The sequence below is a fragment of the Leucoraja erinacea genome, chromosome 10 (assembly GCF_028641065.1).
Source record: "Leucoraja erinacea ecotype New England chromosome 10, Leri_hhj_1, whole genome shotgun sequence".
NCBI classification, from domain to species: domain Eukaryota; kingdom Metazoa; phylum Chordata; class Chondrichthyes; order Rajiformes; family Rajidae; genus Leucoraja; species Leucoraja erinaceus.
The window spans coordinates 2252354-2267861 of record NC_073386.1 but is presented as its reverse complement, the minus strand read 5'-3'; the positions used below and the strand labels follow the sequence as shown (position 1 = coordinate 2267861).

The 15508-nt window shown below is 51.1% G+C and overlaps 1 protein-coding gene across 1 annotated transcript in view; it reads left to right on the top strand.

The window, feature by feature from the left end:
• The window catches only part of LOC129700702 (tubulin polyglutamylase TTLL7-like), a 77033-nt gene that overhangs the window by 8171 nt on the left and 53354 nt on the right, over positions 1-15508 (top strand). The window contains 3 exon segments of the mRNA XM_055641292.1: positions 570-728; positions 8328-8544; positions 14405-14569. Of these exon segments, the coding sequence (XP_055497267.1) occupies positions 570-728; positions 8328-8544; positions 14405-14569 (541 nt within the window).

Sequence of the window (15508 nt, the reverse complement as noted above, 5' to 3'; positions counted from 1 at the left end):
ACCTTGTAAACCTACGCTGCACTCCCTCAATAGCAAGAATGTCCTTCCTCAAATCAGGGGACCAAAACTGCACACAATACTCCAGGTGTGGTCTCACTAGGGCTCTGTACAACTGCAGAAGGACCTCTTTGCTCCTATATTCGATTCCTCTTGTTATAAAGGCCAACATGCCATTCGCTTTCTTCACTGCCTGCTGTACCTGCATGCTTACTTTCATAGACTGATGTACAAGGATCCCCAGATCCCGTTGTACTTCCCCTTTTCCCAACTTGACGCCATTCAGATAGTAATCTGCCTTCCTGTTTTTGCTACCAAAGTGGATAACCTCACATTTATCCGCATTAAACTTCATCTGCCAGGCATCTGCCCACTCCCCCAACCTGTCCAAGTCACGTTGCATTCTCATAGCATGGAGCTGGAGGTGCAAAAAGACCAGGACAGGCATTGGGCAGGGTGAAGCCCTGGCAGGTCCCCAATGTTGGCCGCGTGAACTCAAGAGCGGTCCCTTGTGGACAACTGTGGGACTGGTGCCACGACTGATGAGCCTGTGAAACCTCCTTCCCCTGCAGGATGATCAAGAGCCAGTCTCAGGAGTACTGCTTCACCCCCAGGACGTGGATCTTCCCGGCCGAGTACACCCAGTTCCAGAACTGCATCAAGGAGCTACGCAAAAAACGCCGGCAGAAAACCTTCATCGTCAAACCAGCCAACGGCGCCATGGGTCATGGGTAGGTTGCACCCTTCACCTCTCCCCTTCCACTGTAAAAGTTCACTTAAATAGATAGACAAAGTACAAATTCCTAAGACCATACAAAGCTTTCATTTAACGTCTGACGGGTGTGGACCCAGCCGCCCAGAGGCAACAGTTTTACGCCTGAATACTCCAGCAGAACACGCACAAAGAAATACCAGAAAACTGGGGTTTATATACCTACAGACATAAAACCAATTGCATGATGTAATGTACAAGAAACCATCAGCCACCTCCAAATATGGAGTTGTTTTTCACTCTTTGCCAAAAGCCAGTCATCCCAATGCATCCTCTGGGCCCTTCTTATCTGATTAACCTCATTAACTTGCATTAAAAAACTTGTAAGTGAGCTGGGAACTATTCAACAAGTTCAACAAAAAAAACACCTTTGTCATGATGGGAGTTGTCTAAATCCCATCATGCATTACAATTGGCTTCTTGCAGCAGGAAAGCTCAAATATGACAACAAACAATTAATAACTAACCCTTTCCCCCCCCCCCCCCCCAACACCTCCAGTTGGGCGGTGCAGCGGGTGAAGCAGCTGCCTCACAGCGCCCGAGAGCCAGGCTCGATCCCGACTAGTGCGACTCTGTCCGAGTCAACATGGATTTACGAAGGGGAATTCATGCTTGACTAATCGTCTGGAATTTTTTGAAGATGTAACTAGGAAAATGGACAAGGGAGAGCCAGTGGATGTAGTGTACCTGGACTTTCAGAAAGCATTTGATAAGGTCTCACATCGGAGATTAGTGGGCAGATTTAGGGCACATGGTATTGGGGGTAGAGTGCTGACATGGATAGAGAAGTGGTTGGCAGACAGGAAACAAAGAGTAGGGTCCGTTTCAGAATGGCAGGCAGTGACTAGTGGGGTACCGCAAGGCTCGGTGCTGGGACCGCAGCTATTTACAATATACATCAATGATTTAGGTTAAGGGATTCAAAGTAACATTAGCAAATTTGCAGATGACGCAAAGCTGGGTGACAGTGTGGACTGTGAGGAGGATGCTATGAGAATGCAGGGCGACTTGGACAGGTTGGGTGAGTGGGCAGATGCATGGCAGATGCAGTTTAATGTGGATAAATGTGAGGTTATCCACTTGGGTGGCAAGAACAGGAAGGCAGATTATTATCTGAATGGTGTCAGATTAGGAAAAGAGGAGGTGCAACGAGACTTAGGTGTGCTTATGCATCAGTCGCTGAAAGTAAACATGCAGGTACAACAGGCTAATGGCATGTTGGCCTTCATTGCAAGAGGATTTGAGGAGCAAGGAGGTCCTACTACAGTTATACAGGGCCCTGGTGAGACTGCACCTGGAGTATTGTGTGCAGTTTTGGTCTCCTAATTTGAGGAAGGAAATTCTTGCCATTGAGGGAATGCAGCGTAGGTTCACCAGGTTAATTCCTGGGATGGCGGGACTGACATATGATGAAATAATGGATTCACTGGAATTTAGAAGGATGAGAGGATATCTTATAGAAACATATACAATTCTTAAAGGATTGGACACGCTAGATGCAGGAAAATTGTTCCTGATGTTGGGGGAATCCAGAACCAGGGGTCACAGTTTAAGAATAAGGGGTAGGACATTTAGGTCTGAGATGAGGAAAAACTTTTTCACCCAGAGAGTTGTGAATCAGCAGCAACCTCTGGATGTTTTCAAGAGAGAGAGAGATTTAGCTCTTCGACCTAACAGAATCAAGGGATATGGGGAGAAAACAGGAACGGGGTACAGATTTCGGATGATCGGCCGTGATCATATTGAATGGTGGTGCTGGCTCGAAGGGCCGAATGGCCTCTACTCCTGCACCTATTTTCCACGGTTCTATGTAAACTAAACCAAACTAAGAAACTAAACCAAACTAAACTTAAAAAGCGAAACTACATGAAACTTAAAATACAATAAAGTAACACAGTAGGTCCTGTCCCACTGCCCACACCCATCATAGTCACAGCAGGTCGCTGAAAATGTTCAACGTTGAAAATCCAGCGGTGAGCAGAAAAAGGTACGACTCTTTGGGCGACTACTCACCACCATAGAGCTAGATAGGGCTCTTAAAGATAGCGGAGTCAGGGGATATGGAGAGAAGGCAGGAACGGGGTACTGATTGGGGATGATCACATTGAATGGCGGTGCTGGCTCAAAGGGCCAAATGGCCTACTCCTGCACCTATTGTCTATATTTCTATGTTTCGATGTTCTTCTAAACTCCAGCGAGTACAGGCCCAGTGCCGTCAAACGCTCATCATATGTTAACCCACTCATTCCTGGGATCATTCTCGTAGACATCCTCTGGACCCGCTCCAGAGCCGGCACATCCTTCCACAGATATTGTTCAGAATTCATTCCCCGAAAGAGCCGCGAGCACCGAGACTGATGGAACGCGCGGGTCGGCGTGTAATTGCACCGTGACATCGCTAGCTCACCCCCCCACTGGTGCCCGGGTCACGAGATGCAGCTCCATTCTCCCGCCCGCCAATCAGCCCCGGATCGAGGACCTGTTTCCCTCAGTCCCACTTTGACGTCAATCCCCGGGAAAGCCACCAACTCGCACCGACAGCTGGCGACACTGGGAGGGACCTTCTGAGCCCAAGCTGTGAATGCAATTAAAGACGCTGGCAGCAGCTGCCTCGCTGCTTCAGAGTTTCAGGTTCAATCCCTGCCCACTGCTCTCCCACCGCTGACCAAGCTGCAAACTCCGAGTGTTTAAAAGTAGAATGGTCTATTTATATAGAGAGCAGACCAAGTGGGTCTCGTTGGGTCCGGTCCTCTCAAAGCGGTTGCGGGGGTGGGGGGCGGGGGGTGGCCTGCAGTGTCTCACACACACTAACCTCCCCCCCCCCCCCCCACACACATTAACTACCCCCCCCCCCCCACACACACAGACACACACACACACACGCACACACACACACACACACACACACACACACACAGACACACACTAACCTCCCCCCACACACACTAACCTCCCCCACACACACACACACACACACACACACACACACACACACACACACACACACACACACACACACACACTAACCTCCCCCCACACACACACATTAACTACACATCCCCCCCCCCCCCCCACCCACACACACAGACACACACTAACCTTCCCCCACACACACACATAACCTACCCCCCCGCGCACACACACAGACACTCATTAACCACCCCCCACACACACTAACCACCCCCCTTGATATTATATTAATATTATTCATTCATTTCTTTTACTGCATCCCTGCCCTATCCACTCACGCATAGCCCCCAACTTGTAGGAGAGGGGAGGGGAGAGGGGGGGAGATAGGAGAGAGGAGAGGGGAGAGAGAGGAGGGGGGGAGAGGGGTGGGTGGTAGCTCGTGGGTGTGGGGGGGCAGAAGCTCGTGGGTGGGCGGCAGCTCGAAGGGGGGGCGGTAGGTCGCGGGTGACGGCAGCAGCTCACGGGGGGGGGGGGGGAGGTGGGGGGACACGTCACTCGCAGCGCAGACGCAGCACGCAGAGCCATTGTGACGTCATCAGCCAAAGTCACTGGGTTTCTATTTTCAAAGATATTTCAGATTTGTGAACATTTTCATACATGACTCGAGAAATAAAGCAGGGATTTTTCAGATAAGACTATCTTGGACTCCACGGGATAAAACTCTATAGGAATATGTAAGAATTTGCCCGTTTGCATTTTTTCGAGTAGATGTGACACACACACACACACGCGCACACACACGCACACACGCACACACACACACACACACACACACACACACACACACACACACACACACACACACACACACACACACGCACACACACACAGTCGCGCGTACCAAGGTACAACGAGGTACCTCTGTTGCGTGCTAACCAGTCAGCGGAAAGACAATATATGATTACCATCGAGCCGTCCACAGTGTACAGATACATGATGAAGGGAATAATCTGAATAACGCTTAATGCAAGATAAAGTCCAGTAAAGTCCGATCAAAGATAGTCCAAGGGTCTCCAATGAGGTAGATCGTAGCTCAGGATTGCTCTCCTGAATAGATCGGTTAGAAAGAGTGGAATAGATCGGGTAGACGCACAGAGTCTCTTGCCCAGAGTAGGGGGATTGGGGACCAGAGGACATGGGTTGAAGGTGAGGGGGGGGGGGGGGGAAAAGATTTAATAGGAATCTGAGGGGTAACGTTTTCACACAAAGGGTGGTGGGTGTACGGAACGAGCTGCCGGAGGAGGAAGTGGTTGAGTCCAGGACTATCGCAACGTTTAAGAAACAGTTAGACAGGTAGATGGAGGGATAGAAACATAGAAACATAGAAATTAGGTGCAGGAGTAGGCCATTCGGCCCTTCGAGCCTGCACCGCCATTCAATATGATCATGGCTGATTATCCAACTCGGTATCCCGTACCTGCCTTCTCTCCATACCCCCTGATCCCCTTAGCCACAAGGGTCACATCTAACTCCCTCTTAAATATAGCCAATGAACTGGCCTCGACTACCCTCTGTGGCAGAGAGTTCCCGAGATTCACCACTCTCTGTGTGAAAAAAGTTCTTCTCATCTCGGTTTTAAAGGATTTCTCCCTTATCCTTAAGCTGTGACCCCTTGTCCTGGACTTCCCCCACATCGGGAGCAATCTTCCTGCATCTAGCCTGTCCATGGAATATGGACCAAACGTGGGCAGGTGGGAGAAGTGTAGCTGGGACATGTTGGCATGTATGGGCAAGTTGGGCCGAAGGGCCTGTTTCCACTCTGTATCACTCTATGAGTATCTCTGCAGCTCAGGCAGCATCTGTGGGCGAAAAGGAATAGGTGACGTTTTGGGTCGAGAACCATCTGCCGGCTGAGAGTCGGGGGAGAGGGAAACGAGAGATATAGACAGCAATGTAGAGACATATCGAACAAATGAATGAACGATATGCAAAAAAGTAACGATGAAATTATTATTAGCTGTGGACTGGGGTGAAAACGAGTTACCGACAGCGACCAGCATCTGCAGTTCTTCCCTACACATCTCAATGGAAGGTCCCATCACACAAACCAACTCCATCTACACCTCACGCTGCCTCGGCAAGGCCAGCAGCACCATCAAGGACCAGTCTCACCCCCGGCCACTCCCTCTTCTCCCCTCTCCCATCGGGCAAAAGGTACAGGTGTGAAAACGAACACACACCTCCAGATTCGGGGACAGTTTCTTCCCAGCTGTTATCAGGCAACTGAACCATCCTACCCCAACCAGAGAGCGGTCCTGAACTACTATCTACCTCATTGGAGACCCTCGGACTATCCTCGATCGGACTTTGCTGGCTTCACCTTGCACTAAACGTTATTCCCTTATCATGTATCTGTACACTGTGGACGGCTCGATTGTAATCAGGTATTGTCTTTCCGCTGACTGGTTAGCACGCAACAAAAGCTGTTCACTGTACCTTGGCAGACAGACAGCACCCGTAGTCAGGATTGAACCTGGGTCTCTGGCGCTTTAAGGCAGCAACTCTACCACTGCGCCATCTGATGGTGGGAGAGTGCCATTGCATGGGGTGATATAATTTAGAAAAAAAACTCCACAAAGACCTTCAGGTTTGTAGGTTAATCGAAGGGACACAAAATTGCTGTTGAAACTCAGCGGGTGCAGCAGCATCTATGGAGCGAAGGAAATAGGCGACGTTTCGGGCCGAAACCCTTCTTCAGACTGATGGGGGGGGGGGGAGGGAGCCCGAGGGCGGGCGGATGGGAGGGTGGGAGGAGACAGCTAGAGGGTTAAGGAAGGGGAGGAGACAGCAAGGGCTAGCAAAATTGGGAGAATTCAATGTTAATGCCATCCGGATGCAAGCTGCCCAGGCGGAATATGAGGTGCTGTTCCTCCAATTTCCGCTGTTGCTCACTCTGGCAATGGAGGAGACCCAGGACAGAGAGGTCAGATTGGGAATGGGAGGGGGAGTTGAAGTGCTGAGCCACCGGGAGTTCAGGTAGGTTATTGCGGACTGAGCGGAGGTGTTCGGCGAAACGATCGCCCAACCTCCGCATAGTCTCCCCGATGTAGATCAGCTGACATCTAGAGCAGCGGATGCAGTAGATGAGGTTGGAGGAGATGCAGGTGAACCTCTGTCGCACCTGGAACGATTGCTTGGGTCCTTGAATGGAGTCGAGGGGGGAGGTGAAGGGACAGGTGTTGCATTTGCGGTTGCAACGGAAAGTGCCCGGGGAGGGGGTAGTGCGGGAGGGAAGGGAAGAATTGACAAGGGAGTTGCGGAGGGAGCGGTCTTTGCGGAAGGCAGACATGGGGGGAGATGGGAAGATGTGGCGAGTGGTGGGGTCACGTTGGAGGTGGCGGAAATGGCGGAGGATTATGTGTTGTATTTGCCGGCTGGTCTGTGAAAGGTGAGGACCAGAGGGACTCTGCCCTTGTTGCGAGTGCGGGGATGGGGAGAGAGAGCAGTGTTACGGGGTATGGATGAGACCCTGGTGCGAGCTTCATCTATGGTGGCGGAGGGGAATCCCCGTTCCCTGAAGAACAGGTTAATTGGCTTGGGTCCAAGTATAAATTGTCTCTAGTCATAGAGTGATACAGCGTGGAAACAGGCCCTTCAGTCCAACTTGCCAATACCTGCCAACATGTCTCAGCTACACTAGTCCCACATGCCTGCGTTTGGCCCATATCCCTCCAAACCCGTCCTATCCGTGTACCTGTCTCACTGTTTCTTAAACGTTGGGATAGTCCTAGCCTCGACTACCTCCTCCGGCAGCTCGTTCCATACACCCACCACCCTCTGTGTGAAAAAGCGTGTAGGATTACCCCTAAGAATAAGGGGTAAGCCATTTAGAACGGAGATGAGGAAACACTTTTCCACACAGAGAGTTGTGAATCTGTGGAACTCTCTGCCTCAGAGGGCGGTGGATGTTAATTCTCTGGAGGCTTTCAAGAGAGAGCTGGATAGGGCTCTTAAAAATAGCGGAGGTCAGGGGATATGTGGAGAAGGCAGGAACGGGGAACTGATTGTGGATGATCAGCCATGATCACATTGAATGGCGGTGCTGGTTCGAAGGGAAGAGTGACCTACTCCTGCACCTATTAGAAACATAGAAAACATAGAAATTAGGTGCAGGAGTAGGCCATTCGGCCCTTCGAGCCTGCACCGCCATTCAATATGATCATGGCTGATCATCCAACTCAGTATCCCGTACCTGCCTTCTCTCCATACCCCCTGATCCCCTTAGCCACAAGGGCCACATCTAACTCCCTCTAAAAATACAGCCAATGAACTGGCCTCAACTACCCTCTGTGGCAGAGAGTTCCAGAGATTCACCACTCTCTGCGTGAAAAAAAGTTCTTCTCATCTCGTTTTTAAAGGATTTCCACCTTATCCTTAAGCTGTGACCCCTTGTCCTGGACTTCCCTAACATCGGGAACAATCTTCCTGCATCTAGCCTGTCCAACCCCTTAAGAATTTTGTAAGTTTCTATATTGTCTATTGTCTACTGGTAGCGTTGGTGTACGGGGCAATCGCTGGTCGGCGCGGACTCGGTGGGTTTCCACGCTGTATTGTATCTCTGACGTGTGTCTCTTCCCCCCGCCACCAGGATATCGCTGATACGGAACGGGGACAAGCTGCAAGCCCACGAGCATCTGATCGTGCAGGAGTACCTGGACAAACCCTTCCTGCTGGAGGGCTACAAGTTCGACCTCCGCATCTACATCCTGGTCACCTCCTGCGACCCGCTGCGGATATTTCTGTACAACGACGGGCTGGTGCGGATGGGCACGGAGAAGTACCACGCGCCCACCGACGCCAACTTGGTAAGACCACCCCTCGCCACTGGCCTCCGGGAACAAGATGGGCAAACACTCCAGATGTGGCCTGGCACAATTGTAACATCACATCCCAACTTCCACACTCAATGGCCTGACTGACAAAGGCCAATGTAAACTCAACTGGTTTAGTTTAGTGATACAGCGCTGAAACAGGCCCTTCGGCCCAGCGTGTCCGTGCCGACCAGCGATCCCCGCACACTAACCTACACACACTAGTGACAATTTACATTTATGCCAAGCCACTTTACCTACAAACCTGTACGTCTTTGGAGTGAGGAGGGGAGTGGGAGCAAATCTGGAGATCTCGGAGAAAACCCACAAACTCATGAGAGGAACAGATCATATACATGCAGTCTCTTGCCCAGAGTTGGGGAATCAAGAACCAGGGGGCACAGGTTTAAGATGAGGGGGGAAAGATTTAATAGGAACACGAGGGGTAACCTTTAGACACAGAGGGTGGTGGGTGTAACGAACAAGCTGCCAGGGGAGGTAGTTCAGTTTCGTGTTTAGTTTAGAGATACACACGGAAACAGGCCCTTCGGCCCACCGAGTCCATGCCGACCAGCGATCCCCGCACATTAACACTATCCTACACACGTTAGGGACAATTTACATTTATAGTGAGTGTACAACCCCAAGCCAATTAACCGATAAACTTGCACGTTTGGAGTGTGGGAGGAAAGCGAAGATCTCTGAGAAAACCCACGCCGGTCACGGGGAGAACGTGCAAACTCCGTACAGACAGCGCCCGTAGTCGGGATAGAACCCTGGTCTCTGGCGCTGGAAGCGTTGTGAAGCAGTAACGCTACTGCTGTGCCAGTGTGCCGCCCACAACTGCAATGATATCATTTAGTTCGGGAGGGCTAGAATACACAAACAGGGATGTGAGGCTGAGGCTCTATAAGGCGCTGGTCAGGCTGCATTCAGAATTCTATCAGCAGTTTTGGGCCCCATATCTGAGGAAGGATGTGCTGGCTCTGGAGAGGATGCTTACCCAAATGATCCCAGGAGAAGGTTAGGTTAACACACGATGAGCGTTTGTCGGCACTGGGCCTGTTGTACTCACTGGAGTTTAGAAGGATGAGAGAACCTCATTGAAACTCACCGAATAGTGAAAGGCCCGGATAGAGTGGATGTGGAAAGGATGTTTCCACTAGTGGGAGAGTCCAGGACTAGAGGGCACAGCCTCAGAATAAAAGGTCGTACCTTTAGGACGGAGATGAGGAGGAATTTCTTTACCAGAGGGTGGTGAATCTGTGGAATTCATTGCCACAGACGTCTGCGGAGGCCGTCAGATGATATTTCTAAGGCAGAGGTAGATAGATTTTTCATTAGTACGGGTGTCGGGGGTTATGGGGAGAAGGCAAGAGAATGGGGTTGGGAGGGAGAGATAGATCAGCCATGATTGAATGGCGGACTAGACTTGATGGGCCGAATGGCCTAATTCTGCTTCTGCTTCTAGCACGGGTACCTCCGAATTCAGACATCGTTATGGTAAACCTCTTCCGCCTCCACCTTCCCATAAACTGCACACCCATTCTGTGACGTAACTGATGGAGCCTCGACCTCACTGCGCCAGAGACCCGGGTTCGATCCTGACGGCGGGTGTTGTCTGCGCGTGCGGAGTTTGCACGTTCTCCATGTAACCGCGTGGGTTTTCTCCAGGTGCTCAGATTCAGATTCAATTTTAATTGTCATTGTCAGTGTACAGTACAGAGACAACGAAATGCATTTGGTTTCCCACCACATCCCAAAGTCGTGCAGGGGTCTGTGGGTCAATTGACCCTCGGCGAAGTTGACCCCTGGTGCGCGGGGAGTGGGATAACATGGAACTAGCGGGAACGGGCGATCGCTGGCCCTCGTGGAGTCGGTGGGGCCGATGTAAACGGATGCTGTTGCTGCTGTAAGTGTCAGAGAATGAAGGGAGGGGTTCCCAGCCTGCAGGTGTGCGGTAAATTTAGCTCTGGGTGTACAGGGTCATGTTCGACCCACCGAACCTTCGCAGTGCCAGGGAGACAAACATCTCGTGATCCTGTCTTCCAAAGCCCCAATGCAGCAGGTGGCTGCCGGCTACACATGTGGCCCTTAATCTGCAACTCATTACCAGGTTAATTACGAAAAACACTCCCCATTACACCCTGCGCTTGGGCTTTTTGAAGTTAGTTCTGCTTTGGAGTTTGAGGCTTTAGATTTTGGAGATGCAGCGCAGTGACAGGCCCTTCGGCCCACCGAGTCCATGCCGACCGGTGCTATCCAACACGGCACTGGGGATAATTTACAGGAGCTGATTAGCCGACAAACCCGCACGCCTTTGTGGAGTGTGGGAGGGAACCGGAGCACCGGGAGGAAACTCACGCAGATCACTGTGTGGGAGATCGTGCAAACTCCGTACAGACAGCACCCGTAGCCAGGATCGAACTGGGTCTCTCGGCACGGTAAGGCAGCAACTCTACCGCTGCGCCAGACTGATTGAAGTAGCGGGCGGGGAGGGGGGGGGGGGTCAATCGAGACAAAGTCTAGCAAGTTCTCCCCGGGAGCTGCGTGGGTTTTCTCCGGGCGCTCCGGTTTCCTCCCACACTCCAAGGGCGTGCAGGTTTGTATGTTCATGGGCTCTCTGTAAATTGCCCCCCTAGTGTGTGGGAAGTGAATAAGTGGGATAACATAGAACTAATGTGAACTGGGTGCTCGCTGGCCGGCGTGGACTTGGTGGGCCGAATGGCCTGTTTCTAAGCTGTGTCTTTCAACTAAACGAAACTAAACTCATCATCTCGGCCAAGTCTCTACGCAGGGTGGAGTTCATTCTTGTCACGTGTATCGAGGTACAGTGAAAAGCTTTTTTTTTTTTTTTTGTTGCAAGCTAACCAGTCAGCGGATTACTATCGAGCCGCCCGCCATTTGTAGATGCATTTTGTGCGAGGTAAAGTCAAATCGAAGGTTTTCCGAGGGTCTCCAATGAGGCAGATGGGAGGTCGGGACCGCTCTCTCGTTGGTGAGAGGGAGGTTCAGTTGCCTGATAACAGCTGGGAAAAAACTGTCCCTGAATCTGGATTTGTCTGTAACAGGTTTGGCCGTTTAGGGCAGCGGCAGCCATTAGGAAGGCCATTAACCATATAACCATATAACAATTACAGCACGAAACAGGCCATCTCGGCCCTACAAGTCCGTGCCGAACAACTTTTTTTCCCCTTAGTCCCACCTGCCTGCACTCATGCCATAACCCTCCATTCCCTTCTCATCCATATGCCTATCCAATTTATTTTTAAATGATACCAACGAACCTGCCTCCACCACTTCCACTGGAAGCTCATTCCACACCGCTACCACTCTCTGAGTAAAGAAGTTCCCCCTCATATTACCCCTAAACTTCTGTCCCTTAATTCTGAAGTCATGTCCCCTTGTTTGAATCTTCCCTATTCTCAAAGGGAAAAGCTTGTCCACATCAACTCTGTCTATCCCTCTCATCATTTTAAAGACCTCTATCAAGTCCCCCCTTAACCTTCTGCGCTCCAGAGAATAAAGACCTAACTTATTCAACCTTTCTCTGTAACTTAGTTGCTGAAACCCAGACAACATTCTAGTAAATCTCCTCTGTACTCTCTCTATTTTGTTGACATCCTTCCTATAATTAGGCGACCAAAATTGTACACCATACTCCAGATTTGGTCTCACCAATGCCTTGTACAATTAGGAAGGAATTTCTTTAGTGTGTGGAATCTGTGGTGAGTCTGTAGAATTCTTTGCCTCAGAAGGCCGTGGAGGCTGAGTCAGTGGGTATTTTTAAGGCGGAGATCGATAGGTTCTTGATCAGTGCGGGTGTCAGGGGTATTGGGGAGAAGGCAGGAGAATGGGGTTGAGAAGGAGAGATAGATCAGCCGTGATTGAATGGAGCGGAGTGGACTCGATGGGGCCGAGATGCGCCGACTCAAACAGAAGACGGTCACAGAGTGCTGGAGTTACTTGGGCAGCTTACACCCCAGCGGTATGAACATTAACTCCGAACTTCAAGTAACCCCTCGCTTTCCCTCTCTCTTCATCCCCTCCCCCCATCCCAGTTCACCCACCAGTCTGACTGGCCTCGTTTACATTTTATCTCTGTTTGCTTCTCCCAGCTAACAGTGATCAATTCCGATTGTGGATGATCAGCCATGACCACAATGAATGGCGGTGCTGGTTCGAAGGGCCGAACGGCCTACCCCTGCACCTATTGTCTATTGTCTAAGAGAGAGCTGGATAGAGCTCTTAAAGATAGCGGAGTCAGGGGATATGGGGAGAAGGCAGGAACGGGGAACTGATTGTGGATGATCAGCCATGACCACAATGAATGGCGGTGCTGGCTCGACGGGCCGAACGGCCTACTCCTGCACCTATTGTCCATTCCACATGTTCCGTGATCTCCGTCCCCGTTCTCTCCTTTTCACACCTCACGCTTCCCTATCTCTGTGCCTGCCCCTCCCCCGACTCTCAGCCTGAAGAAGGGTCTCGATCCGAAACATCACCCATTCCTTCTCTCCAGAGACGCTGCCTGTCCCGCTGAGTTACTCCGGCGTTTTGTGTCTATCTTCGGTGTAAACCAGCACCTGCAACTCAGCCTCCAAGCTGCTGTCTCTGATTTGGTGTACAGTGGCTGAGAGTAGTGGGAGGTGAATGTGCCTGAGTCTGGACAGAATACATCTGCTGCTTGTGGAAGGAAATGGGAAGGTCACGGGAAGGATATTTATGGAAATACTTACAAATCCTGACAGAACTTTGTGCAATAGATTTTTGTTTGAGTCAGTCACCTTTTGTGAACATAGAAAATAGGTGCAGGAGTAGGCCATTCTGCCCTTCGAGCCAGCACCGCCATTCAACATGTTCCTTGACTAAGAATAAGGAGTAAGCCATTTAGAACGGAGACGAGGAAACACTTTTTCTCACAGAGAGTGGCGAGTCTGTGGAATTCTCTGCCTCAGAGGGGGGTGGAGGCCGGTTCTCTGGATACTTTCAAGAGAGAGCTAGATAGGTCTCTTAAAAATAGCGGAGTCAGGGGACATGGGGAGAAGGCAGGAACGGGGTACTGATTTGGGGTACACAAAAAAGCTGGAGAATCTCAACGGGTGCAGCAGCATCTATGGAGCGAAGGAAATAGAAACTTACAAAATTCTTAAGGGGTTGGACAGGCTAGATGCAGGATGATTGTTCCCTATGTTGGGGAAGTCCAGGACAAGGGGTCACAGCTTAAGGATAAGGGGGAAATCCTTTAAAACCGAGATGAGAAGAACTTTTTTCACACAGAGAGTGGTGAATCTCTGGAACTCTCTGCCACAGAGGGTAGTCGAGGCCAGTTCATTGGCTATATTTAAGAGGGAGTTAGATGTGGCCCTTGTGGCCAAGGGGATCAGAGGGTTTGGAGAGAAGGCAGGTACGGGATACTGAGTTGGATGATCAGCCATGATCATATTGAATGGCGGTGCTGGCTCGAAGGGCTCCTGCGTCTATTGTCTATTGTCTATTGATCATCCAGAATCAGTACCCTGTTCCTGCTTTCTCCCCACATCCCTTGATTCCGTTAGCCCTAAGAGCAAAATCTAACTCTCTCCTGAAAACATCCAGTGAATCGGCCTCCACTGCCCTCTGTGGCAGAGAATTCCACAAATTCACAACTCTCTGGGTGAAAACGTTTTCCTCATCTCGGTCCTAGACGGCCGACCCCTTATTCTTCAACTGTGTGACCCCTGGTTCTGGACTCCTCCCCCCCCCCCCCCCCCCCCCCGAAACATGGGGAACATTTTCCCTGCCCGCCCCTTATTCCTATCGGAGACGGGGGGCAAAAAACCCAAATGCTGAATTGATGTTAACTTCTCCGCAGAGCCAGCTCTTCATGCACCTGACCAACTACTCAGTCAACAAGCACAACGAGAACTTTGGGCGTGCGGAGCAGGCAGACCGGGGCAGCAAGAGGTCCATCCACTGGTTCACCGAGTTCCTCCGCACCAACGAGTACGACGTCGGAAAGTTCTGGAACGACGTCTCTGTGAGTAACGCTCGCCGCCTCTCCGCTTCTGTCCGCCGGTGGCCCATCGAGTCTACTCTGCCGTTCACAGTGACATTCCTTGGTTGTATCCCCAAGGTATGAGAATAGTCGCTACGTAAAGGGCGATGATTACAGATTCACCCACTTCCCCCCTCCCCCCACGCTGTTCCTCCAGTGGCGCAGCAGTAGAGTTGCCGCCTCGTAGCGCCAGAGACCCGGGTTCCATCCTGACCACGGGTGCTGTCTGTGCAGAGTTTGTACGTTCTCCCCGTGACCCGCGTGGGGTTTAGTCTAGTTTAATTTTAGAGATACAGCGCGGAACCAGGCCCTTCGACCCACCAGGTCCGCACCGCCCAGCGATCCCCGCACACCAACACTATCCTACACACACTGGGGACAATTTTCCATTTACACCAAGCCAATTAACCTACACACCTGCGCATCTTTGGAGTGCGGGAGGAAGCCGGAGCACCAGGAGAAAACCCACAAGGTTACGGGGAGAAAGTACAAATTCCGTACAGACAGCGCCCGTAGTCAGGATCGAACTCTGGTCTCTGGCGCTGTGAGGCAGCAACTAGCAACTCTACCGCTGTGCCACCGTGCCGCCCTTTCTCCGAGATCTTCGGTTTCCTCCCACACTCTACAGACGTGCAGGTTTGTAGATTAATTGGCTTGGTATCAATGTGGTGTGTGCAGGGTAGTGTCAGTGTGCGGGGATCGCTGGTCGGCGCGGACTCGGTGGGCTGAAGGGCCTGTTTCCGCGCTGTGTCTCTAAACTAGACTAAGCTGAACAAGTCAATGCTTCAAAGGTGCTTTATTGCCTCATGTACCCAGGTCTTGTATCGTGTGGAAACACGGAACTGCAGACAGTGTCAGAGGCCAGGTAACTGAGCTAATAACACCAAGGTGCTGGATTTTCTTCTTTTCTTATAATCCCAT